Source organism: Medicago truncatula, chromosome 4 (genome assembly GCF_003473485.1).
Source record: "Medicago truncatula cultivar Jemalong A17 chromosome 4, MtrunA17r5.0-ANR, whole genome shotgun sequence".
NCBI lineage: Eukaryota > Viridiplantae > Streptophyta > Magnoliopsida > Fabales > Fabaceae > Medicago > Medicago truncatula.
The window spans coordinates 54,898,981-54,925,616 of NC_053045.1; the positions used below are offsets into that span (position 1 = coordinate 54,898,981).

The following is a 26,636-nucleotide window of genomic DNA, read 5'->3' on the forward strand; positions in this document are numbered from 1 at the left end:
CATGTTTTTTGGAGGCGTTCTTTCATGGTGGTGTAACCAAGGCTTTTTCCCAGCAGCTTTACTACCAATGCGTCTTTCCAGGTTGTGCACAGCTCTTGAAAAACTTGTGGTTCAATGTAGATTTTAGGCAAGAGCCGGTTTCCATCTTCTAGTTCTATTCGAACGAGTTTCTTCTCGATCATGTCTTCTTTTTCGCGGATAGGGATTTCTTTGTTAGATTCTAGCAGTTTGTCTCGGAAGGATAGCTTTTGGGTAGAGGGCTTAGAGGGATCGGGTGGCTTTTTGGATTGTTGCATATTGGTTGTATCATGTGCAGAGAACACAAAGTCAGAGTTCATTATATTTACCGTGAAGCTAATTAAACGATTGATTTGTTTGCTAATTAAAAAGGTAATCTTATTTTTATTTTCTTATTTTTCATTTGTATCAGTTGGATCGAACCTTAGTTAGTTCTCCAATGAGTCGAAAGACTAGAATGGTAGAGCTAAGCCTAGTGTTATTTACACATTTACTAATTAATCTGCTAAAAAACAATCATTTACTTTTTTAAGCTAAAGTCTCTTCATCATGCATGTATCAAGAGGACTCGTTAACACCCATAATTCTCACGTGCAATATATATGAGCCTTCCCTTCCCCTTCTTCATATTACAGAGTAAAAACTCAATTATTGACTAAAACAAAGTCAACAATTAATATCCTAATCCCCTTAGTCGTCGTCAAATATAGTCTAGAACTCATTTCTTGACCAAATCGAAGCCCACGTTTCATAAAACAGAACCGGTCTTTCCTCAGAAAAAATACAAACCTGTCCCACTCACTCCAACCATCTTCAGTACCATTTCTTCGTTGTTTCTAATTAACAACAGTATAATAACTGCCCCAAATCTCAGCTTTCTAGCTATTTTGAACATGGAAAAATTGTCCAAAATAAATTAATATTCAAATGCAAGTTACACGTTATTTTCTACAATCATAAACTTTTTTTTTTTATTTTTATTTTATTAATTAACTCACCCACTCTGCACCTATCATATTACAAATCTGGAAGTAACACAAAGAGGGTGTCTCTTCTTTCATCATCAAACAAAACAAATAACAAAAAAAATGAAGTTTTGATATGGAAGACAGAAAAGTTCACACAATCGCTGCTATATCAGTGATATCCTTAATAATAGTGATCATCATTTGTCGTGTTTCCTTAAAACTCTCAAGAGCATTCTTCTTAATATGCGGCGCATCAATCGCCGTAATTCTCGCTGTTTTTTCATGCATACTCATAAGACAACGTTACAACAAAAGAAGAAAAGTGTTAGAATCACAGTTGAAATCAGAAGGAAGAGAGCTTCGAATAGAGTACAGTTTCTTAAGAAAAGTTGCAGGTATACCAACAAAATATCGATACAAAGAACTTGAAGAAGCAACGGATAATTTTCAAGCTATCATCGGTAAAGGGTCATCAGCTTCAGTTTTCAAAGGCATTTTGAATGATGGAACTTCAGTTGCTGTGAAAAGAATTCATGGTGAAGAAAGAGGTGAAAGAGAATTTAGATCAGAAGTTTCAGCTATAGCTAGTGTTCAACATGTTAATCTTGTGAGACTTTTTGGTTATTGTAATTCTCCAACACCACCTAGGTATCTTGTTTATGAGTTTATTCCAAATGGTTCATTGGATTGTTGGATTTTTCCTGTGAAGGAAACAAGGACACGTAGATGTGGTTGTTTACCTTGGAATTTAAGGTATAAAGTTGCTATTGATGTTGCTAAAGCATTGAGTTATCTTCATCATGATTGTAGATCTACGGTTTTGCATCTTGATGTGAAGCCAGAGAATATACTTTTAGATGAAAATTATAAAGCTTTAGTTTCTGATTTTGGTCTTTCAAAACTTGTTGGAAAAGATGAGAGTCAAGTTTTGACAACAATAAGAGGAACTAGAGGCTATTTAGCACCTGAATGGTTATTAGAACGTGGAATATCTGAGAAAACTGATATTTATAGTTTTGGAATGGTTTTGTTGGAGATAGTAGGAGGTAGGAGAAATGTTTCAAAAGTGGAGGATCCTAGAGATAACACTAAGAAAAAGTGGCAATTTTTTCCTAAAATTGTGAATGAGAAATTAAGAGAAGGGAAATTGATGGAAATTGTGGATCAAAGGGTAGTTGATTTTGGAGGTGTTGATGAGAATGAGGTGAAAAGGTTGGTGTTTATTGCTTTGTGGTGTATACAAGAGAAGCCAAGGTTGAGGCCTAGTATGGTTGAAGTTGTTGACATGCTTGAAGGACGTGTGAGAGTGGAGGAGCCACCAGGGACTAGAATGATTCTTGTTGATTTGTTAGCTGATGATGAAGATCCTACAGATCTTAATAATCTAGCAAGGTTATTGACTCCTGTCTCTAGTAATGTTGAGTGTACATCTACTTACTCTTTAGGATCCACTATTTTTTCTGGTAGATAGATAACAAATTTGGATTCCTAATAATAGTTATGAGATTCCACATTCAGATGTTCATTCTGTTTTAGAGGGTAGCTTCTTCAATTGTATAAATTGGTACTTAGTTTTATCAATTTCAATGAGGAATTTATATATGAACTTGATTTTTTTTCTCTCTCTCTCATTATTACTAGTTGCTTCTGGTCTTTTTTCAGTCCTGCAACTATGCAATGTCATGTTCTTAACCACTTCAGTTAGTTAAGGCATTGTTATCATGTAAATGATTTTTGGGATCTATTTGACACAAATAAGTCTTCAATTGTAAAGATATATAATACAAGTGAATTTTTTGCGTGAGTTGGGTGTCCTCTACTTGAAGAAATTGATCCCCCGAGTTGGATAGAACCATAATGAGTGACAAAACTCTCCCTCGAGCAAGTAGATTAGTAATGGGTAGCAAAGATTAATCCATCAAGCCACTTCAATGCGTAGAAAAACTCTCCCTCTAAAGATTTAACACGGTTGCGAGCTTAAGACTGGATTCAAACTTATGACCTCCGGTTAAACTGGAATAAGCTAAACAGAGATAATACAAGTTTTTTAATATACATACATACATATATATATAATATTAATTACTAGTTTAGTGTGAAATAGAACATTTATAATAGTTTGTTACATGTCTCAAATAATAAGTTTTTGAATGGCATGAAATCAATACTTAAATAAGCAGAGGTTGAGTTTTTGAATAAACATTGTGTTTTTGAATAAGCATTTTGTCATTTTATGTTATTAATTTGGATGATGTGATACCAATATAAATGAATGAATATGCTTTTTTTTTAATAAATGCTAATGGTATTAATTTTTCTTTTTTGACATAAGTTTTTTTGTTGGTCTAGTAGCCTAGTGGCTGAAGCTCACAGAATTAAATGTGAAGAAGTGGGGTGTCCGGAGTTCGAACCCCATCTCCTGCATAAATTATACAATGTTTTTACCAATTGAGCTAAACACAACTTTTTGACAAAAGTTATTAAGGAATAAAAAGGATTTTTTTAATGAAAAGTATGGCTTTCAAAATTAATGATGTATTAAATATTGTGTCTTTCACGGGAGAAGTTAAATCTTCTCTTATCAAGACCCTTGTGCTAATTTTGTCAACAAAAAAAAATTATTCCTTGTGAAAAATATACGTTAACACCATATATGCAGTAAAATATTATGTAAATCCATCAACTAAAAATTATAATTGATAAAGGATGCTGAGTTTCCACATAGTATGAGCTTGAGAAAGACAGCTATCGAGGTTTTCCATGACAGAATAAAGATGATTATTTCACAACCACTAGCTAGCTGTATACTCCATGGAAGAACGAATCTTTAAAAAATCTAATGCTTGTTCTACCAGATGTAAGAAGTTGTCGATCACATGAGTGAACTGGTTTAAGCAATTGCCACAACACATTGATTAGGATTACATTACAATAATTTGCATGGTTTGACACCAAATAATGTACTTAAATGTAGCTATTAACAAACAGGATAAAACACAACAAATGGTAGAATGTTTTGAAATAAACATACATCGTTTAAAAATGCAAGAAATGTTATATTGTTTAGAGGAGTGATATTTGAACAACTCTTTTGATACAACTTTTGAGACAACCTCATTGTTCTCTCTACTCATTGATCAAAAACAATAGAGAGAGAAAAAGGAAGAGAGATAATAAGAAGATAATGTGAGTATGAGAAAGAAAATTGTACAAAAATTGTTGCACAAATATCATTTCTTTATTGTTTAATCAAAACAATGGCGACAAATGATATTAAATTTTAGTGCAACAATGGTTTCCTAAATACAAAATATCTCAAAGTTGCTAATCATATCCACAAACAATACATAAATGCCGTAAAGAAACTTGACATACCATTTCGTGTGTCGAAACCATCTTTAACCAGAATATCGTCAAGAGCAAACAATTTCCTCCAAAGTTGGTAACAAAAGCCATTGCTAGTACCATCCTTGGAATAGAAATCCGACAAAGAATATAAGTTTTCCGATCCAATCGTGCTAGCATAGGTCCAAACTCTTTTACTTTTGTACAGGAACATAGCATCAGCATCCAAACAATTTTAAACACTCCTATTCAATCGTGAAGATATTTTTCTTTTTCTCACACAGATCTCCAAAACTAACTGGATTATCATCTAACAATGTTACTTGTTTCAGAACTTACAAATTACAGACAAGGATGCCATTTACAATTTTACATTGAAAAACCTTAATAAATAAATAAAAAAAACACAACACTAGATATAGTTTGGATTCTCCGGTTACAAATACAATGAATGAACCAAATACAATGCAGAAAACCATGAAAGAATGAGATTTTTTTTTGTTGAAAAGAGAATCACTGCAAATCAAATGGACAAATATTCAGCCAAAGACAGCCTGCAATATTTTCACCTTGAACACATCACGTTCACTTTACGTGGGCCTCTTTAACGAAAGTTACATCCTCAGCACGAGCTGATGGTGACAGAAGGTGTTTTTCTTGCTCAGCGTCTATTTCTGGTGATCCGTGGGGTGTGGCAGTTGAGAGAGAGTCGACAAATTCATCTTCTGCAAACAGTCACCAGATAGGCAGCACAAAAGGTTACATATATGAACAAGATAGAAAAGTAGTATGCATCTAGATACATACGGTGTCAAGTGTCGACTCAATGGTAAGCGTTTGACCGTGTAACCTCAAGGGACGGAATTTAAATCTCCTCAGAGACGGTCGTAAAATAGCCATTAGTGTCACTTTAATTTAGAGTAATCTCTCCCTTCTCCAATTTTACTCTATTTATAAAAAAAAAGTATGCATCTAGATACACGTTCAATGAGAAAGAAAAAAATATGGAACAAGAAAAGATATTATACACACCCGAGCATTCATGGTATTCCGGTAGCTGTTTAACACTTGTTACTTGAAGACTTTCAGGAAGTAGACAGCTGCACAAAGCACCTGAAATTTGACCAAAAGGGTAAACTTGATATTATTTTTCATAATTCTTTTATAACAATTATGCATGTGTAGTCTGCAAGAACAGGGATAAAATGACACCAGGCAGTATAGAAGAGAATTAGAAGAGAGAAATCTCTATTGGATTGTATTTTATTAGTAATCACTCAAAAATGATTTTATTCACCCAATAACAACTAAAGTTTATTAAGTTCAGAGGAAGTAATTCTCTTGACCAGAACAGAACTAGAAGAACCTGGATGAAATGATATCATCGTCACATTCTCTTTTTGACTACTTATTCGGACCCAAAATCAAATATCATGTAGTTACACACTATAGAACTTCTAATTCATGGTACATAGAGCCTATAAATTTATACTTCTAGATAAACATTTTTCTTTCCTTGTCTATTTCTGGTATGTTTTCCGCAAAATTTGTGTTACAGTAACCTTTAAACTTTATAAACTGACAAATTGGGTAGACAGAAGATTGATGTTTGAAGTGTGCACTTGCTAACATTTAATTCATAATAGGACGGAATGAACTACCATTTAATCGATAATAAAAATTCATAAGATAAATATGGAGAATACAGATACATGTGGTCTGAAAAATAAGCTTATAAGAGAATCTTCTTTTAAATCTTACCAAGCTTAGCAAGCCGATTCACCCAACCTGGGATTTGTTTTCCAATCAATCTATATGAGACATCATCCGTAAAATGATTGCAGTTCTTAGATATAAGATGATAGGTGTCACCATGATACTCTGAAGCCATGTTTTCGATAAATGTCCGGAATTCTGAAGGGCTTGTCTGTATTTGGCCCAAATTGATGGAACACCTATATATGAATCCAGGGCAATTCTTTGGCTCCACTTCAAAAACTCCACTAGCTGGGAAGTCATGGGCCCCAAATCCATACTCCTTACCATACACTATATCAGAATAAAAGAAACAGAGAAAGAAAAAGCTTCCCTAGATTAGGAATAATAGCAAGGATTAAAAGTTTAGGACCAGAGTAACAAGTAAGAACAACAAAGATGTTATCGACAACAGAATAAATAACAAATATAAAACATTTTCTGGAGTGATAGCAACTTCAGAACAATTACAATTCTGACAACAAAAAAATGAGTAGTGTTATTTGAACAACCAAATGAGACAACTTCTTTTTTCTCTTTTCATTGGTCAAAAACAATGGAGAGAGAAAAAGGAAGAGAGAGAATAAGAGTATAATGTGAGTATGAGAGAGAAAGTTGTCAAAAAGTTGTCAGAAAGTGGTTGTACAAATATCATTTCTCCAAAAAAATATAGAAAAAACCACATGCATATTCAGAAGAGATCAAAAGCACTCGAATTATGGATAAGATTCAGTAATTTTAAATATGCTTATTTTATTTAATCTTTCGATCGAAAACTGATTCTCAATCAACAACCAGGAAAATAAATTTGAGATACCAAAAACCTCTCCTCATCGCACTACGTCTACACATAACATCTCCTTGAGGTTGGTTTTTGAATAACTCCCACGTATCAAATATGTTGCTAGGATATTTATGATAAAGGCTAATACATACTTTGGTCCCTTAACTTATTTTTGGATTTCAATTTGGTCCCCTAACTTTAAACTGTTTCAATTTGGTCCCCTAACTTTAAATATCTATAGTGGATCAATATTGTATGTGGTCTATCATAGACCTTATTAGTTTTAAATTTTAACCCTTTGATTTTAAAAAAAAAAAAAAAAAAGGAAAAGTTGGATGATGGAGCTTTATTATATCTTACCATGAACCAACCATACCTAATCATTTTCCCCTTTTCTTCTCTTCATCATCTTCAACATCATATCATATATTCATATAAACCCAGAAAATCATCAATATCATGTTCGACATCTTTTCTGTCTAAACTCAAATCGAACTCGACAAACACACACACATTCCATTTTCACCTTCAACTAACACTGAAAGCTTCAACTTTTCTTTCTAAAACAAAATCCCAATTTTCCAAAGCTCAAAAAAATTGTTCCCTTTGTCCAAATCGTTCAACCCACACCCAAAAACATAAATCGTTCACTTTTTATTCTTCTTCTTTGCAATCAATGACACATAGCAAGCATATGTTCTATTTCTCCATCAATTTTCCTTGTAATGGATTCTAGAATTAGGATTTTCGCTTATTCTCCAAGGTAATAATATAGGGTTTGTATCTTTAGCTTTTTAACTATTGATTTGCTTCCTATTAGTACAATCTCATCAATTTCTTAAATTAGGTTCTTATATGGCGTAGGAGAATTGTAATTTTGATGATTTTACATGTTCTTTTCAAAAGAGGGGTTAGGTTATCAATTAATCTATTGTTAAAATTAAATTGAATCCTCGTTGAGATTCTTTGATGAAGTGAGTAAATTCCTTGTTAAGAAATTGAACCTTGGTACTTTTCTTAAGCAAAGATGTGGTTATATAAACTGAAGCGAACTAAAAATTTGCACACCCCTAGAGATGATGATGATAGTTTTGTTATTGATTGTTGTTGATGATTTCTGGAATTTTTTGGATTTTGTATAAAGATTGATCAAGCTGATGTTGAAGATGAGGAAAAAGATGAATGAAGAAGATGAAGATATGAGGAAGGAGAAGAGAGAAGATGATGAAAAGTGAAAAAAATTAGGTGCCGACGGTTCACTATTAAATACAATGGACATGCAATCAAATGGTTAAAATCATATCAAAAAATTTAGACATTAAAAAACTAACGGAGAGGACCACAATAGTAAACGGAGGAAGACTTATGGGACCAAATTGAGACACTTTATAGTTAGGGGACCAAAATTAAAACCAAAAATAAGTTAAGGGACCAAACGATGTATTAAGCCTTATGATAATAAGCCTATGTTTCAATTTGAGAACCATGCATGTCAGCATACCAATGTTATAGCGATTCTGATGATAACGAAGCTCCTATGTAGCTTTTATTGTGATTCACTGCTTGTAACCAACCATCAGCCTATATTTTGTATCATATTATACGGTTGAAATCCTTTCGTGAAAAAATAAGAAGGAAAAATGGATCCTAAGCTGGAAAAGATTTTAGAAACTGTTACTTGGAGAGGATGCATGACTAGAAATTTTGCGGTTAACTTCTCACCTCCAAACTATTCTTATTCTAATTTCTATGGCCCTACTCAACTGGTTCACTTAGTGCATTCGATGCCTTCTTCATTTTGGCTTAACTGTAGCAGTGTTGCTGTTTAACTGAATCAAGCACTATGATAGAAACTATGTTTGGTTTGCTCTTCTGCTTCTATTTTAGAATCCAGTGCTACTACCAGGGTTGAACTCGTTTTCCCCTCCATGGAGAAAAGTAGCAAACTACAATATATACCACATATGAAAATGGTTTTGAATAATTATATCAATTAAAATTTGAGGACATGGCAATGGTGTAGTCATATATGCAGATAATGAACAACTAATAGATAAGGAGGAGCCAATATGTTAATTTACCATTTGGTAACTTTACTTTGTCTTATATCTAATTAATTGATTTGTTAGTCACAACTTCTTAATGTGCTCTATCAGCATGTTTTTCCTTTAGTTCTTATGCATAAGCTACTTTCATAACAAAAGATAACATAAGTGCTTAATTAATCACTTATAACATAAGTGCTTATCATATAAGTTCTTATGCATAAGCTATTTTCATAACAAACGATAAAATAAATTCAATATGTTTCCATATAAGTTATAAGTTGTTTTCATAAGCTAGCTTATGTTTTGGAAATAAGCTAAAAAGAGCTTATGTGCATGTCACAAGCTATTTCAATAAGCTTTCATAAACAGTCTCACAAGTGCTTATACAAGTAAATAAGCTCAAATAACTCATTCCAATCAAAAAAAGCTTAACAGATCAGATCAACAAGTTGAAACAAAGAAAGAAAGGGAAAGTACCTTCAATGCCGGAGTGAAAGATTCCAAATCCAAACCAATACATGTAATTATTAATAGGGGTAAGATCATAGACATTCAACACCACAATACTGCTGTTGTTTTTGCTACTGTTATCATCTTCATCATTATGTGACCATGAATTGGAGCTAGAAGACGCAGCACTATCTACTCCCATTTTCTTCTTCCACCAATGAAACAATATTCTAGAAAACAAAGAGAACAATTTGAATATAATAAAATCAGAGAAAAATGAAGGAAATTACGAAAGGACATGAAAGAATCTATTATGACAGATCCATGTTGGTGTCATAAAACAGTTGTAGAAAGAGACAGACATGTAGTACCTTAGAATTTGAGGTTTGTTACTTTAAAGTCAAAACAAAAACAATTTGTTGCTGCTATGCTACGAGGTTTTGTTCCGGTTCCTCAGCTCAGATTTGACTCTCGTCTCGTGCTTTATTTCTTTTCCTTGCTTCTTTCTTCTTTTGCCAATATAGTATCCTACTACCTCCGGTTCTATTTATAAGAGAAATTTAGGTCAACAAAAGTGAATGTATTTGGACTGAATTTTTAACTAGATATATCAACTTTTGTTGACCCAAAATTCTCTTATAAATAGGACCGGAGGGAGTACTTTTTTAGGAAAAGATAAAAGATATTATTGACCTGAATTTTGCTTAGAAACTTTAAAATATGGTGAAATATTTATACCAAACAAAATACGGTGAAATAAATTATTTGAATTTGTTGGTTTGTTACTTTAGAGACAGACAAAATTTGTGTCAAAAAAAAGAAAAGATGATGATAAATTTTATTCTTATTTTCTATATTGTGTTTTTTTTTTTTTTTTTATCGCTTTATAGACAAAAGTGTAAATGAAAAAACATGGTCATGATTTTTTTTAATTTTATTGCTTTCACTTTCTTTACATTTTATCTATTTATTTGGGGAAACTTTACTTTTGTCTTTTATTTTTTTTTATATATCTTGTCTATCGTTTAAGTTTTCACTACATCATATGAGTTGAAATCTTCTTCATTTTTAAAATAAATTGTATTTTCATTATTTTTATTTTTTTAGCAAAGTATTTTCGATTTGAAGTAAAAAAAGTACAAATGCACAAATTTTTAAAATTACAAGGTTTGTATATCTAAACTACATTAACGAAGATGGGTTAATTCTTAGGTATTTTATTGTTTGTTTGATTGGGTACCGATACCCAACAAACAAAATTTGGTTATATTTAAATTTGTTTTAAAATATTGTTAATATAATTCATTTTGGTTTGTTAAAAAAAATTATTTTAAAATAAGTTAATATAAAAATATAAAATGATTCATGAGAATATATATATATATATATAGGAGGAGGCTGTTAACTTGCACCCACCTAAAAATACTAAAGTACAAGTTAACAAGCTGCACCTACTAGTTATTTACCAAAAACTCACTACTATCCTTTTAAAATATGTTTTACGTAAAGGACAAACTTGTAAATTTGCATTTATTTTATTTCTTAAACAAACAAAATATTACTATGTTTTTTTTATTTTAAGGATGTTTTGTTTGTACAAGTAATCCAAAGTCCCTAAAAAATAGGAGAATATATATTTCCTTAAGCTAGTTACAAAAGTGCCATTCTATTTAATATTAATTAAAATATAATCAAAAGAGTGTTTTAGTAAAGAACTAGTATGTGCCGCTTGTTAACTTGCACTTTATTGTTTTTGGATGGGTGCAAGTTAACAGCCCAATATATATATATATATCATTGTGTTCGGTTTTATTTTCAAAAAAAATGGAAGGGACCTCAACTATTTATGTTTCTGTTCTAAAGTGCAAGTTGCCCTTGCCGAGTGTCAAGTAGTTAGGTGCAGCTAATTTCTTAAAATACCAAATATTATTGTCACCGTTTTTTTTCAAAAGATAGCTGATTAGTTCTTAAAACATTAAAATCATTTACGTTTTGTTTCGCAGAGGAAACAAAAACAAAACTAACAACATTGTTTTAAATCGTCGGTTTTTTTTTTTTACTTTAAATCTCTTGTTCGTTCCCAACTGAAAAATATAGATCCACTAAAAAAAAACTAAAAATCTACTTCAAAAAATTTAAACCGTATCGTAGATTTTGTAATCTAAAAGAGATACGCTTTTTTCACCATTTATAAAAAAGAATTTGTCCCCGTGAGCATAGTTTAGTTGGCAGGCACAATGCATTATTATATGCAGAGCCGAGGTTCGAACCCCGGACACCCCATTTATTCACTTTAAAAGTGAATTTCTAGCCACTAGACTACCCGACAAAAAAAAATAATCTAAATTCATTTCATTGGTCGGACTAAATTGCTTATTCACTTTAAAAGTGAATTTCTAACCACTAGACTACCTGACAAAAAAAATCTAAATTCATTTCATTGGTCGGACTAAATTGCTTCCCTCAAGCATTCCGTAACTATGTTACTCGTAATCGTATCAGGACAATCACTTTACCATTTTTAATAATGAGACAATCACTTTACAAGCCTTCAAAAATAGAAAACATAAGCTTTATAAAAGTTGTACAACCATTTTTGTACAACCTTCTCTCTCATACTCACATTATCTTCTTATTCTCTCTCTTCATTTTTCTCTCTCCATTGTTTTGACCAATGAGAATAGAGAACAACAAGGTTGTCCCAAAAATTGTACCAAAATGATTGTTCAAATATCATTGCTCTTACAAAAATATGTAACATATAAATATTCAATAATTCGTTTTAGTTTCATACTTGCACCCTGATATGAAAAAAATTAAAAAATATTAGTTCTTTTTTCTTCAATTCAAACATAATTTGCTTTCAACTTGATAGTTGATACTTCTTCAATATTTTCCTTCTGCCAATTGCTAACAAGCGCACGTGTTAATGAAACAATCCATTATAAGCTAAAACTTTCATTTGACTGAATCTCAGCTTGTAACTAAAGGGCCTATCTGTTCTGGTTCAAATAGGACGTCTATTTTAAATATCATGTAATTATTCTAAAAACAATAATTCAACATTCTTTTATGTGCATTTTCTTTAAATTTTAAAGCTAAAAAGTAGTTTGAAAATCCTTAAAATTTCTATAAAACTATTTCTAAGATCAAACCAGATTGTAGAGAAGAAAAGAAACAAACAGTAAATTTTATTTGCAAACTCAATTGTTCATAATACTGGAGAAATCGCACCAAAGATGCAAGAAGGCTAAAAATGTTAAATAAACAGATTATTGGATGCTCAACGAATAACATCCTTCGCATTCTTTGACAATCAGCTATAACTGTTCCACACTTGATAGAGCAGATTCGAATATCCGAGCCGGAAAACTCCCCTCGTTCTCTTGGTGTTCCACCTGTTACCTACATAATAACATAAACAAGTAATTAATGACAAACATCTATTCTTCACAATCTGGAATGGCAGCAAAGTAGAGCGATTAGAGAGAAACCCACCTGGGAACATCATCAAGAATTCAAATTGACACATCTGGTTTTCCAAGTTATGGCTGTCTGTCTGGTGTTTGAACCCGTCTCCTAACACGGCGCCTTCTATTATCCGAGCCTCCATCTGAAGACTCGTTTGTTGTATCATCTCTAGCAGCAGATCCAGATTCTGCCTCATAGGTTTCCCCCCAGAGTCTAGAAGGTCTCCTAATTCTCATTTGGAGTCTAGTTCCTGTGGTACCTCTAGATACAGATGAAGGTTGAAGAATGAGGAAAAATACAGCTAGCAAACCACCATCATCTATGGGAGCGAGCCCAAGGCCATCATCAACCCTGTTTTCCCCGAAGGAATTCTGAAGTGTGCTAAGAAGGTCACCAAGATCCCTTTGCCGCTCCAACCTCCTCCAGTTACGCTGACGTTCTGGGTCTACAGCAGATGGGCGCTCAAGAGGATGTTCAACTCTTGCATGCTTTCTGAGATCTGTATATGTACCAGTGAAGTTGCAACTCTCACAAGAACAGCTCCTGGACTTATCATTCATGAAATGACGAGCCCCCTCCACTACCTTCCACTCTTTTATATGTCCTCTACACAGAGGGCATACTAGCTTTGATTTTGTCTCGTCTTCACAGGACAAGGATTGCATTGTAACAAATCCCTCGCTTGTTTCTTCTTGTACATCGACGATAGTTTCTTCTTGCACATCGACGATAGTTTCTTCTTGCACATTGACGATATTTGCTTCAGTGCTTTGATCTTGAGGTGAGTCCGAGTTTGAAATTTCACTTTCCACTTGAGGAACGGTTGGTGGTGAGGGTTCTGCAAATGACTTGCAGAACTGATCCAGACAGTTTGAGTGGCGATAGCTAGTGTTGCACATGTATGGGCGGCATCCCTTCTCATGGGATGAACATATAAGGAGAACTGCATTGTGAGGGTGCTCCATGCAGACTGGACACCTAGCTTCTTCCCATTCTTTTATATTTTCATCTGACTCTAAAGGACTTTTAGATGTAGATCTTCTGACACGACTTGAGCTGCTCGGATAAGGTGATGTTCTGCTACACTCATGCGACAAAGACCTATCTTTTCTCTCCTTAGGCATTTTAAATGTTCTAACTGAATTGAGTGAAGTAGAAGCTGCATACAGATAGTAGCATCAACATCAGATATTTAGCGAAACTGAATTTGCTTTAAAACTGATGTTTCACACATCAAACATCAATGCCAAAACAAATCCTGTAATTAGACATCAAATGCAGACCATTAAACAATTAAAATGTGATGTACTCCAACAAAAAAAAAAATAACATGTGATGAAGATTCAACAAAGTTATACATTAGCCATAATCACTCAAAATGAATAATCATTAACAAATTACATTCTGAAAACTCAACGTAAATCTTTTAAGTAGGAATAACTATCCTTAAGATAACTCCATGAGGCCTTAGTTTCTGAAAAATATATTTGCTTTAGCACGCAAGACCTTCAATATTATATAAGCACCAAATATTACAAACAAATGTATCTATCAATAAACAATACTCCCAAAAGCTGAAGCTTTTAATCTGAAGAACAATGAATGGTTTCATAGAACTGGTTAATTGCACGAGTTTATTAATAAAGGTTAACTTATTCCATGAAATAACATAATTCAGCTCACCAGATTTCTGAATTACTATACACTATATAGTATACGAAGTGTTGACAACTAAATATTAAGTAAACCGCAGAATCAAATATATTCAACATGAATTGCAAATTACAGCTCCATGATACATAGCCGACTTAACCAAAAAAGCTGATTAATTGACAACTAATTGATGTAATAATAAAGAATGGGTTTCAAATTATCAAAGGGGGGTTCAAATTATCCTTGAAATTCACCCAAAACAAAACAAATCACAAGATTAGCTTAATTAATAGTACCCATATAAGACTTGAAAATTTGATCTTTCACATGAAGCTAAACATAATAGCATCATAAGAACAAATCCAACTCATAAAACAGTTCATAAACACAATAAACAGCAATAAAAGCTTCAATTCCAAGTTTATCTGAGCTTAAACAAAAGCATAATAATAATAACAGAGAAACTCAAATTAACAAAAATTAGGCATAAATCGAAAAAGTAAAGATAAAAATCCTTTTTTTTAACAGAAGAAATAGCTACACCATCTCAAAACATGAACAAAACTCGATCCATAGCCAAGTAAAAAAAATTGAAAAAATTAAGGATTGGGGGTGAAAAGTTAGGGATTTGATTTGGTTACCGAAATTGAAAGGAAAAAACGATGGCAGTGGAGAAGATCGGAGTGGTTGATGCGATTCAGCTCCTCCCGGTGAACGAGGGTTGGGGTCGCATAGCAGAGGGAGGTGCCGCCGCTGCTCCTTGAGCTAGAGAGAGAAAGAGAAGAGAGAGAGAGAGAGAAAATAAATAATGAAAAATTGAGAAAATGACGGTAAAATATAACAATGCGAGAAGAAACGTATGTTGTGGTGGAGTAGTGTGGTGTGCTATCATCATATCGTATCATACAAATAATAATTTAATACACTATTATAGCAAGAAAAAAACAACTTTTTTTTTTTTGTTAAGATAACGATTTTTAATCATTAAATAATTAATGTATTTTTTTTGACAAAAAAATTAATTAATGTATATCATCTGCAATATAGATTAGATACATTAACTATTTAATAAATCTTAAAAAGATACATCCGATCACAATTATAAATAAAAATTATATATTTTAGATTCATTAAATTAATTATGTATATAGTCTTTATTATAAACCACATACATAATTTAATGAAAGAATCTAAACTGTTGATTTTTACTTATAATTATGATCGGATAGCGTGCAACAATTATTTATTGAAAACAACTAAAAGTGAAATTTTTTTATTGAAAAACAAAAATTATTTATTAAAAAAATGCATACTCCCTCCGTCCCTAAATAAATGACCTAGTTGACTCTGACACACATACCAATGCATATGTTTTATCTTTGATATCTTCAATTCTCTACTAAAAAAAAATTATAAAAATTTAATATTTTAAAAATACTCATCGAGACGAATCCAACAACATCTTACATGATATTATTTATCTTTGTGAATTAGTAGAAAAATATGGTCAAAGTATATCAAGTCAATAATGCATATTGTCAACTAGGTCATTTATTAAGGGACAGAGGGAGTATTTAATATTAAACGTACAAGTTTCAACGTAAACTTACTTTTTTAAACTTTTTAATATGTGCAAATTTGCACATGATAGAAAAACTCATATAAAATTAATTTTTTAAAGAAACAAATGAAATTATATAATCAAACAACATTACTTCCCCAACACAAGGACTACTACGAAGAAGTAAAGGGAAAAATGTAGTTACATCAAATAACAAAGTAAAACACCAAAAAGAATGCTAAATACTAATTACAAGCATAAAAGCAAAGTTGACGAAAAGAATGTAATAGTGATCGAAAGCATAATGATAATTTAATTTAGAATAATTACTTGATTGAGTCTTTCGGATTTTTTTTAAATGGTCAAAATGATCTTATCGTTGAAAACTCACACAGAGAAATATTAGGGATTGGTTCCTGATCATGAAATCTGATCAAGAAATTTCAACATTTTTATTAGTTATGTTATGACTTATAGATGAGTGCTCATAATTTTATCATGGCCCAATGTAATATTTGACTAAAAATAATACTAATATTTGATAAGTCATACTAATTTGAGTACATTAGCGAAAACAATGTGACATGGCTATGAAGACTGACTCGGTTGCTAATGAGTTGACTAATACCCAAAAGAACATGTATTCAACTCCCTAACTCTTGACCCTTAAAACTCAATTCAACCAATTTCGAAGTTAAGACCCTCTCCATTTCTACCATTTGGAGAGATAAAGACACACAAAAAAGTAAAAAGTAATTAATGATAGTTGGACCCACTTAATGGTAGGACCATTATAAATATCTCTATCTCTCCAAATTGCTTCTTCTATTTATTTTTATAAATGGAGAGGATCTTCACCCATTTTCTTAGGACTAATAGTCACTATGGTCTTTGAATATGTAACGAGCAGTGACAATAGTCCCTCAATGTATCAAAATTTTAAAATAGTCTCTGATTGTACACTTTGTTAGTCAAAATAGTCTCTGACACAAAAATAATCTCTCAATAGTCACAATAACTCTTTCCATATAATGGTTAAAATGACAACAAGTACTTATAAGGACTAATACGATATTAAGTAAGTATATTGAAGAACTGACATGATAATATTAATGAAATATTTTAATATCAGGGACTATTTTGACCAACGAAGGCACAATCAGAGACAATTTTAAAATTTTAATATATTGAAAGACTATTATGACTACTCGTTACACATTAAAGTGACTATTACCCTAATTTTTAATTATATAAAAAATGCAAATGTTAAAGAACTCAAATAAAAATATATATATATATATATATATCTTAAAATGTGCAAATTAAATTTTTTAAGAGTTAAATTCTTAAGTATTTTAATGTAAGATTATCACTTTTAGATTCCTCAAAACCATCCACAATGACCGTACTTAACTTCATAAGCAGATGTACTTATTAGGTACCACCATGATGGATTTGAGTGCTTAATGTGATAAGCGTCTCAAATAAGCATTTTATCTTTCTATGGGTCATACACCTTTTTAATATTAAAAAATAAAAATATATGGTATCGTGATATTAATTGATGATTAGTATACCCTCTTTAAAATAATTGTGTAAGGTACTGAGTTGGAGAAATTGAATGTTTATTAGATAATGAAAAATTATAAATGAATGAGGTGTAGATCCGAAATTCATTTTAGTACTAAAAAAATAGATGTTGCTATTATGGATGGATGCTTTGACATATTATCTTAGAGCACATGTTAAAAAGATCATAAAAAGTTATAAGGGATAAAAAGTTACATTAGTTTTCGATGTAAAATTTATATATTTTTGTCTTTAACTAGTCTTTCGGAGACATTGATTAGCACAATCCTTTAAATAAGGGGTAATAGTCAGTTTCATCCCTGAATACGGAACGAGTAGCCACAATAGTACCTCAATGTATTAAAATTTTAAAGTAGTCATTGATTGTACACTTCGTTAGTCAAAATAATATTTGACATTAAAATATTTTGTTAATGTTATCATATCAGTACTTCAATATACTTATTATTGTCGTATTGATCCTTATAAAATACTTACTACTTAATATTAATTCAGTCTCTATATAAAAAGAGTTGTCGTAAGTATTGATGAATTATTTTAGTGTCAATTACTATTTTTGACTAACAAAATATTTAAGCCTATGAATAGTAGAGTGCAGACAAGGAGCGTGAGTGCTGACATGGGTATGAGAGGCATTATAGGAAATTTGTACATTGGAAATTTCATCATGACATTTACGGAAATTATATAAAGAAAAATTATTCTTGATTTTAGAGTCGGCGCCGCTTCTGGTATGTTTCGCTTCGAAGACAATTTCAGTTTCACTCTCTTTTTGTTTTTTAAGACAATTTCACCCTCTACTCCACTTTCTTCTTGGAACATGTATTCAACTTCAAGGCTCAAGCCATATTCTCAATCACATGATCTTTCTTTGTTCTTTCCCATGCTGCTTGTGCTTTGTTGTTACTCACTTTTCTATCCCTTTCTCGTTTATTGCAATTTGATTTTTTTAGTTGAATAGTAGTACTAAATATATATGGAAAATGCTAAGAAATGTTTTTAGAATTGTTTAAGAATTAGAAAATAGTCAATTTTATATTTGAAATTGTGTAGTTATGACTTTTATATGTTTAACTTAAATTTTCACAACTTGTTAGCAAGACCACATAGATATATCAAAATCATAATTATAGACTAAGTCTAATATTATTTGAATTTGTACCCAAAAATATAGGTAACTTTTCACATGAATCACGACATTAAAATCACATTACCATTCATTTCTTTGCGAAACATTGCTAGAAACTTTGTGACATCCAAATTCATGCATTTCTTCTGCTTATTAGGTATATCTGTCATTTTCCCTTCATTCAAGTCTCCAAATTATTGTCCTCGATTACAAAATACTCAAACTAAATATCCACTCATTTTCACGGTTCATTGCATCCTTCACAATTTCCATGCCACCTTTCATATATTTTAACTCTATATCCAAATCTTCCCTAAAAAAACTCTATGGAAATCTCCTCTAAAAAAAAACTCTATATCTAAATCTCTATTTGTCATAAAAATGATCACAAAATAATTGTACAAAAATTATTTCTCATCAAAATATTGTCAAACTCAATTTAGTTTCTATAACCATCAACAACATCGTCTACGGAAATAATAACTTACAATCTAGCTCAATTGACACTCTCGAAAGTCTCAAACCACCAAGCAAAGTAATGGCTTCTCTTAATTAGTCCCCAAATATTGTCATTGCTTTTATGAAATGTTCTTGACCATCATTAATATTACACTTCGCTGTTGTTGCAACAAATCTTTTGGTAGCTGCACCGAGACTCGAGTATATGCTTTTCTACTCCTTCCAATAATTTTTCGTTTTCATAGTTTCAAGACTAAAGGAACCATAACATCATCCCGAAATCATGAACCATGTGCTGCAAAATTTCAATAAAGATCTCAATAACTTGATAACTTATCTATATATGACAAATGGAGTATAGATAAATTAATAAAGATCTTAATAACTTAATAAGTATTTTTGTACTTTTAATATCCACATTAAATTGTTAAGTTATTAAGTAGATATAGTATTTTAAGATCTTGAAAATCACATGTCTTGAAATAGAATTATTTGGTAGTGTTAAGGAGCCTAATTGTGTGTGATGTGCGGAGGAATCAGAAATGGAAGTTCACTTGTTTTCAAAATGTGGTTTCACAAGTGCTTTTTGGTATGAAATACTCAATTGATTTAGGATTGTTACTATGCTTCCATGGTACCTTTATACTTTGTTACATAGCTTCGTTTCTCAGCCCTAGAAGGGGAAGGGAATGAAAGGGTTGTTGTTAGTATGGCACACGGTATTATGGTCAACATTGAAGGTTAGAAATGATCACATTTTCTGCGCTTAGTCTTCAAAGTGGTGAAGAATGTAGATTCTATCAAGAACCTATACTAGAACTGGTTTTTAGGGGGGGAAAGTGATTCCAACCTGTCTTTTTTTATGAATGGTATTATCACCTTTTAGATGGGTCTAAGTGAGTATCGAGTATCATTGGTACTTATCACGTTGAATGGGTCTAATATTTGTATGTATCACCGTTTTTATTAATAAATCTTTTCTTTGATGTTAAAAAAAAGTACATGTAACAAAAAAAAAAGTCACTTATAACATGCAACATTAAGTTTTGTAAAAAATGCAAGGACTAAAATCCATAACAAAAAGTTTAGAGGGACAAAGTTCAAAAGAAATTTATGGCTTTTTTGTGTCATACATCAAAAAATTCAACTTATTAAATGTATTAAATGTGTCATACATAGTAAGATAAAATGTCTTTTTTGGATTTCCTAACAAGTGTTCGTTTTCCTTTTTTATCATACAATTTCTGGCTCAAGACAATATTTGCTCAATTTGCGATTTCTCCTTAACTCATTTGTTTTGTGAGTGCCTTTTGGCAATAGATCTTTGGCTTAGTGCCTCCTGGGATAACTTGCCTGCAAATATTGTGGTGCTTAATTTGACGACATGCCATATGTATTTGAATGGTCAAATGATGCGTAGAGTACTATTGAACTGTGATATTATGTTTGTACAGTCCTAGATAATATTTGGTGTGCCAAGAACAAGAGAATATTTCCAAAATCTTAGTACTATTGAACATGAATGATTACGGATATGTTACTCGTTTTGACTGTACATGATGACTCTTTGGTTTTTCTTCAACCTTGGATCGTGTACTATAACGGTGATTACGAGCAATTATGAGAGGATTGAAATTAGCCACATTCATGGTAAAGCTAACCAAATTGTGTAGTCCTTTGAAAAGTTTGGGCTGACTAAGCCTTACAAATAGTCGTAGAATGTTAATATACATTTGATAACTGATTTTAAAATAATATTAAAAGCCTCTCATAAATGCAAAATCAGTACTACAACAATTTTCATATACATTCTGACCAAGTGAACTACCCATCCTAGAGATAGATTGAAAGCACACCTCCTGAGATCTTATTGCGGTTCTTAACTTTATTAAAATCGCCTAGAATAAGCTCAGGCTGTAGGATATTGTTCCTCAAATACATCGTTTGATCCCACAGCTCAAGTCTAATAGGCGAGGCAAGAGCAGTGGCAAGTTGTCATTCCATTGTAAATATATAAGGTAATAAATTGATGCATACTATGAATAAGAGTAAAATTAGAATTAGTTATGCATGAAAGAAAATCATATCCCCCAGAATGGCATCAGGTGTCTTGCAAGGACAATGGTAGATACTCCAAAGATTTTTTATTATTTTTTTTTAAAAAAAAGTCCACTTTAAAAAGACATGATGGAAATAGAGGAAGCAGTAAAATCTTTCAACTATTAATTTGAAATTTAATCCTAGAGTAGTGATGAAGTAATCAGAGCATCTGAGGTGGAGATAAACTAGCCTATATTTACCGAGCAACCAAACAAGACGGAAAATCACACTAGTATGCGCCACAATGCGGACACTCGGAAAGTGTGTGCTCCCAAATGTGTATCAAAGAAATCTTTTATACCAACATAACCAATATTCATGATAGCTGCATTAGACATGAATGTTAGAATTGAAAATATAAAGGAAAAATGGTTTTATTTAACCTTTATTATCACTGTGTTATTAACTTAATATACGTGCTGTCATTGTATAATTCTATGAAAAATCTATAGGAAGAAGATGAAACTAGGAACCGTAGCTCATTTACGCTGAAGGCCATCTATGCAAATATACTTGCTGGCTGCTGGCTGCTGGATCCAAGGCAGATATATCATAGTCTAAGGCAGGAACTGTAAGCAAACTGATTCTTCTGGATAACCCTTTCCATGAATTGACTAAAATTGTCTATAATTAAGCTCAGAGACACACAAGGATAAGGCATCTTTCACTTGTATGTTATTGGAGTCCATATCAAGAGCGTCTTCATATAGCCGTTTAGCCTGCTGAAGTAACTTCAACTTCTCCTTACTACTTCCTGGCCTTAAACGAGATCTCTGCTGTAAAGCCATACCCCATCTGAACAAAGCTGCAATTCAACATGTGAAAATCCAAGTTAGTACAGGAGATAATACTTTCCATGAAGAAATTCTGCAACAGCATGATGCCATTTAACATAGATAATTTGCAACCTATATTAAGGTAGTACAGAGATTGTGTGTGCGGCTCAGCTATGATCCATGTATATGTTACTAAGACCTAAATTCCTATTCTCAGTGCAGTTTTTCATATATAGACATCTTTACACAATCGTGTTGAGCCAGTTATGTGTTATGTGAACAAGGTATGTCACCGAGAAATGGTCAGCATAATATCCTCAAGTTGTTCTTGTATGATCATTATAAATGAAAAGTTTAGGAACAAAACAGAGCATGTAATACCATCTGGTGCATAAACATTTCCTTTCAACAGCATAGCATCAAACTTGTCAATTGCAGCCAAGAATACTCTTTCAGCCTCAAAAGCAGCACCCTGTATATATGAAGAGAGGTTTTAATATAGAAACAGAATGTACAACAAAAGTCATCATGGTTAACTGGAAAATGAATTTGAGTCAAGCAAACAACAAAGTCACAGATGCTTTTATATCAAATTACGCAGATCACAGACCAATTTCTAGAATCATTTTGGAAAGCAGTGTAACAGTATGTAATCTACTGGGGTGGGAAGACAACACCCTAACAAATTGAATGAAGAACTGAAACATGTAGTCTAATAATGACAAGATAATACATACCGGACCAATATCTGCTATCAATTGAGCGCGGAAAGAAAGTGCAAGGCCCCAATTATATAGGGCTCTGACATCATTTGAATCAATTGACAATGCCAGTCTATATTTTCTTCCTGCATTTACTAGTAGCTCTTCACACTCTTCACATACATCAATAAGCAATTGCATAGCTTCTTCTTTACTGGTAATTTTATTTCGCAGTTCCTTAATTATTCTACTACGTTTTGCAGATGATCGTTCGATACTTCCCGAGAGAAGATTTCTCAGTTCACGACTAATCTTCAACTTTAATTCTCCATGAAGAAGATAAGTGTTTCCTAGCTGTCCTACAGCCAACAAACTCATAGGCTTTAAGTCCACTGCTTTTGAGAGTATACTTGCAGTCTTGTATAACATGATTTCAGCTTGTTCGCCATCATAAGTACCCTTGACAAACTCTTTTGCTTGTTTTAGAAGATCTGTTGCTTCAGCGAGATATCTATCAAACATTATATCATCTGAAACTTTTGTAGACGAAGGGGCATTGAATTCATTGTCACTCTCAGACAAGTCATCAGCAAGTAGTTGATCGGCATCATAATTCATCCTATCTCTATCTTCTTCATACCGAGACCTATCAGGCCCACTGTCCCTCTTGTCGATAGAAGACCTGAAAGCTTCCTGGCCTTGATTAAGCAACTGCTCATGCAAGAAGGAAGTCTCACTTTCCACGCGTTTCATTCTGACTTTAATGCTTTCAGAATCAAGCCGGCTTTCATGGGATTCCCACATGTCTGCCACACTGCTGGAATCCATCTTCAAAGAGATGCTATGGTTATTTGTGAACCTCAATCCTTTGTTCCGGTAACTATACTCTTCTCTTTCAGGGAATTTGGCAGCACTTCTGCGATTATCCCCTACGCCAAAATTTTCTCTGTCAGAATTAGTTCCTATTCTTCCATTCCTGTCCATATCCAAAACAGAGTTCGTCAATGAGTCTTGAGAACAATCCAACTTCCCATTTAATTTACTACTATCATCAACCAAATTCAAAGGCTTATCTTCACCCGGAGGCAAAGCACCGTTTCCTCGAGTTTGATCCAATTGCCTCTCCACACTTTCTCTAAGTTTAGTCGAATTCGAGCTACGCAAATTTTCCTGAAACAAACTTCCAATAGATTGCAGCATCTGATACCCAACTTCTCCAACTTGTTTCTTTCTTCTACCACTTTTCTGATTCTCAACCAAAACACAATTAAACTTTTCCTCGTTATCAACCAAACTCTTAACAACATTCCTACCATTCAAATTTAACAATTTAATCTTATCACTAACCTCAACATAACCATATAAATCATCCATTTTAATCTTCTTATTATTAATAGCATTTTCTAAATCAATCTTAAAATCACTAACCACAACATCAATCTCATCAAGGAATTCACTTAAACTCTTCAATTTCTCACTCGAATTCAAATTCTCATCTTTCTCCTTCCTCTTACTACTTCCACTTCCACTCAACTTTAATTCACCGAACGAAAAATTACCGTTTCGCAAAAACCCTACGCTATAACCAAGTGCGAAAACCATAGCGGAAGCTGGAAGAATAAGCACAGTAGAAACCCTAACCCTAGAAATCGCCATTGCACAAACAATCCCCAAGAAGAAAACAAACGCATTCTTTCTATCATCTATTCCAACTGAAACAAGAAAATTTCGCAACGAATCAAACTCACCGGAAGCTTCTGAGCTGGCGAGTTCATCCCAACCACCATAGACAGTTGATGTAGATGCAGAAGTAGCTTTTAATGTTAGAGTATTAGTACCACATGTCCATTTTGTGATTGAATTGTGAAGAAGAAACGAAGGGTTACGAAAACGATCGTGAAAATAAGGTGAATGAGAATTGAAAAGATTAATTGGATTTTTAGCAATAACGAAGTTCATTTCATTGAAGATTAGTTCTTCAGAAACGTAACAATTCAGAACGAAGGTGACGAAATTCTGAACAAACAAAACGACATGTCGTACAAGATAGTTAAACTGTGAAGTACCGCACAGTTAAACACGTGTCGTTTGTGGAAACAAATATAAATAAGAGTATAGTATAAAGTGCAAATAAAAGGCTGTGGTGTTTTTTATTTGTGACCAAGTGTTTTCTATGACACGTATTCTGTCTGGGGTTTTGAAGTGCAGTCCAAGTGTTTGATAAATTGTCTGTGAGAAAAAAAGTAGATATTGTAAGAAATGAATCCGATTCGAAGGCGATTTCCGACGTGGATTACCGGTGCTTTTGTAGTATTGGGGGGAATTGCAACTCTGAATGTGGCTTCTACTCTTACACTCAAAGGGCTTCACTTTGCGTCCGAGAATAAACGGGTAATGATCACTAAAAAATTACATTGTTTTATTGTATTATTGATATTGATGTGCTTTCTGGAAATTGGTGTAATGAGATTGTGTTGTTTGTAGAAAAAAACAGCTTTGCCGTGTAAGAGTTGTAGAGGGAAAGGGTTTTATATATGCAAATTATGCAGCGGGAATTCAACCATAGCTTGGTCTCCGATGTATGATCCTGTTGCAATTAACCCCTGTGTTTGTCCTACTTGCGATGGAAACAGGTTAGTAAATTTCTCTCATTTTGCTTTCATTTGATTATATAAGTTGAATTCAATAAAATAATAGTAATTGATAATGGTTTTGTTGCAGGGTACAACGCTGTCTGAATTGTCTGGGAAAAGGCTATGACTAGAACTAGATTGTAAAATTCATATCTTATGTGATGATTATTTTAGTGCTTGAGAACTTGAACTTCGTTGTCAATTTGTCTTCGGCTTGAATTGTTATGTTCCCGCAATAATGGATTAAGAACTAAGTTTCTGCCATTGTAAATCCCGGCTTACCAACCAAATTCACGCCAAAACATGTTAACCTTTCCCGGCTAGTCTACCGTTCACTGAATGAAGCGTTGATGATTAAAGTCACCGAGTTTCTTCAATTGCTTTTATTTTTTTAGAATATAACTTCCTAATCTCATCTTCTTTGTCACTATAGAAGCTTTTACAAAAAATAAAAAAACCTAAATGATGGAACATATGAGTAGCATTAGCCAATTTTATACTGGCTTTCCTGTTTGATCAGATGCAATTTGTTTGTAGTGGGCTACTTGCTAACTCGCATTGCCCTCCCCCCACCCAAATATGAATAGAATTATGCTCATTACCCAACAATATCGCTCATTTATAAAGTAAAAGTCTAATGCCCCTACGCATATTAACATGCGTTAGTGTATTTTTTTATCTATGTTAAGTCACGCTACATGACTTAACATGCGCTAGTGCATTATGAGCGTGAGTTAACCTAAGCTACATGACTTAACTTATGCTAGTGTATTCTGAGCGTGAGTTAACTCACGCTAGTTGCCCGGTGCAGAGCTGAAGAACAAACATTTTTTGGTCTGTGGTCAGTTTTTCAACATTCAATCCACACGTTTTTAACACTATTTTACACGTTTTTGACCACATTAATGGTGTTTACAACCTATACTACCATTCCCACCTATAAATACCCCTCCATACTTCTCTAATTCCTCACACCATATCATTTTCTCCCCCTCCTCACTCTCTCCCTCTATTTCTCTTCTCTTCTTTCTTTTTCAATATTCTCTTTGGAAGCAAAGGTGATCAAACTTCTTCGGAGTAAAATAGTGAGAAGCCGACAAGGGGAAGTGATCGACCCTTAGGATAAGTTTAAATTTGCTTTTTTTACTCCATAAACTTTTTACCGTGGATAAAAAGATTCTTCTTCGGGTAAAAA

General features: G+C 32.8%; 5 protein-coding genes across 6 annotated transcripts; 2 read left to right on the forward strand and 3 right to left on the reverse strand.

Annotated features, from left to right (window-relative positions):
* The first annotated feature begins 911 nt into the window (after window positions 1-911).
* On the forward strand, window positions 912-2,612 carry LOC11441183 (probable receptor-like protein kinase At5g20050). Its single transcript, XM_003609207.4, has one exon. The coding sequence runs from the start codon at window positions 1,120-1,122 to the stop codon at window positions 2,455-2,457; it is 1,338 nt and encodes a 445-aa protein (XP_003609255.1). The 5' UTR covers window positions 912-1,119; the 3' UTR covers window positions 2,458-2,612.
* Window positions 2,613-4,555: 1,943 nt separating this feature from the next.
* LOC11443239 (deSI-like protein At4g17486) lies at window positions 4,556-9,902 on the reverse strand. Its single transcript, XM_024783109.2, has 5 exons — window positions 9,740-9,902; window positions 9,396-9,598; window positions 6,093-6,380; window positions 5,364-5,444; window positions 4,556-5,056 (listed from the first exon to the last, which is right to left on the reverse strand). The coding sequence occupies exons 2-5, from the start codon at window positions 9,568-9,570 to the stop codon at window positions 4,917-4,919; spliced, it is 684 nt and encodes a 227-aa protein (XP_024638877.1). The 5' UTR covers window positions 9,571-9,598; window positions 9,740-9,902; the 3' UTR covers window positions 4,556-4,916.
* Window positions 9,903-12,534: 2,632 nt separating this feature from the next.
* On the reverse strand, window positions 12,535-15,358 carry LOC11439384 (uncharacterized). Of its 2 annotated transcripts, none has more exons than XM_039833259.1 (3): window positions 15,134-15,358; window positions 12,867-14,097; window positions 12,535-12,773 (listed from the first exon to the last, which is right to left on the reverse strand). In XM_039833259.1, the coding sequence occupies exon 2, from the start codon at window positions 13,961-13,963 to the stop codon at window positions 12,914-12,916; it is 1,050 nt and encodes a 349-aa protein (XP_039689193.1). In that variant the 5' UTR covers window positions 13,964-14,097; window positions 15,134-15,358; the 3' UTR covers window positions 12,535-12,773; window positions 12,867-12,913. The 2 variants fall into 2 exon arrangements, with proteins under 2 accessions (XP_039689193.1, XP_003609257.1); XM_003609209.4 differs by having other exon boundaries at window positions 12,867-13,998; window positions 15,134-15,357.
* Window positions 15,359-21,609: 6,251 nt separating this feature from the next.
* On the reverse strand, window positions 21,610-24,907 carry LOC11443241 (uncharacterized). Its single transcript, XM_003609210.4, has 3 exons — window positions 22,845-24,907; window positions 22,489-22,579; window positions 21,610-22,136 (listed from the first exon to the last, which is right to left on the reverse strand). The coding sequence occupies exons 1-3, from the start codon at window positions 24,765-24,767 to the stop codon at window positions 21,946-21,948; spliced, it is 2,205 nt and encodes a 734-aa protein (XP_003609258.1). The 5' UTR covers window positions 24,768-24,907; the 3' UTR covers window positions 21,610-21,945.
* Window positions 24,908-24,935: 28 nt separating this feature from the next.
* On the forward strand, window positions 24,936-25,756 carry LOC11443242 (protein BUNDLE SHEATH DEFECTIVE 2, chloroplastic). The gene is made up of 3 exons (XM_003609211.4): window positions 24,936-25,199; window positions 25,293-25,441; window positions 25,530-25,756. The coding sequence occupies exons 1-3, from the start codon at window positions 25,068-25,070 to the stop codon at window positions 25,570-25,572; spliced, it is 324 nt and encodes a 107-aa protein (XP_003609259.1). The 5' UTR covers window positions 24,936-25,067; the 3' UTR covers window positions 25,573-25,756.
* Window positions 25,757-26,636: the final 880 nt, after the last annotated feature.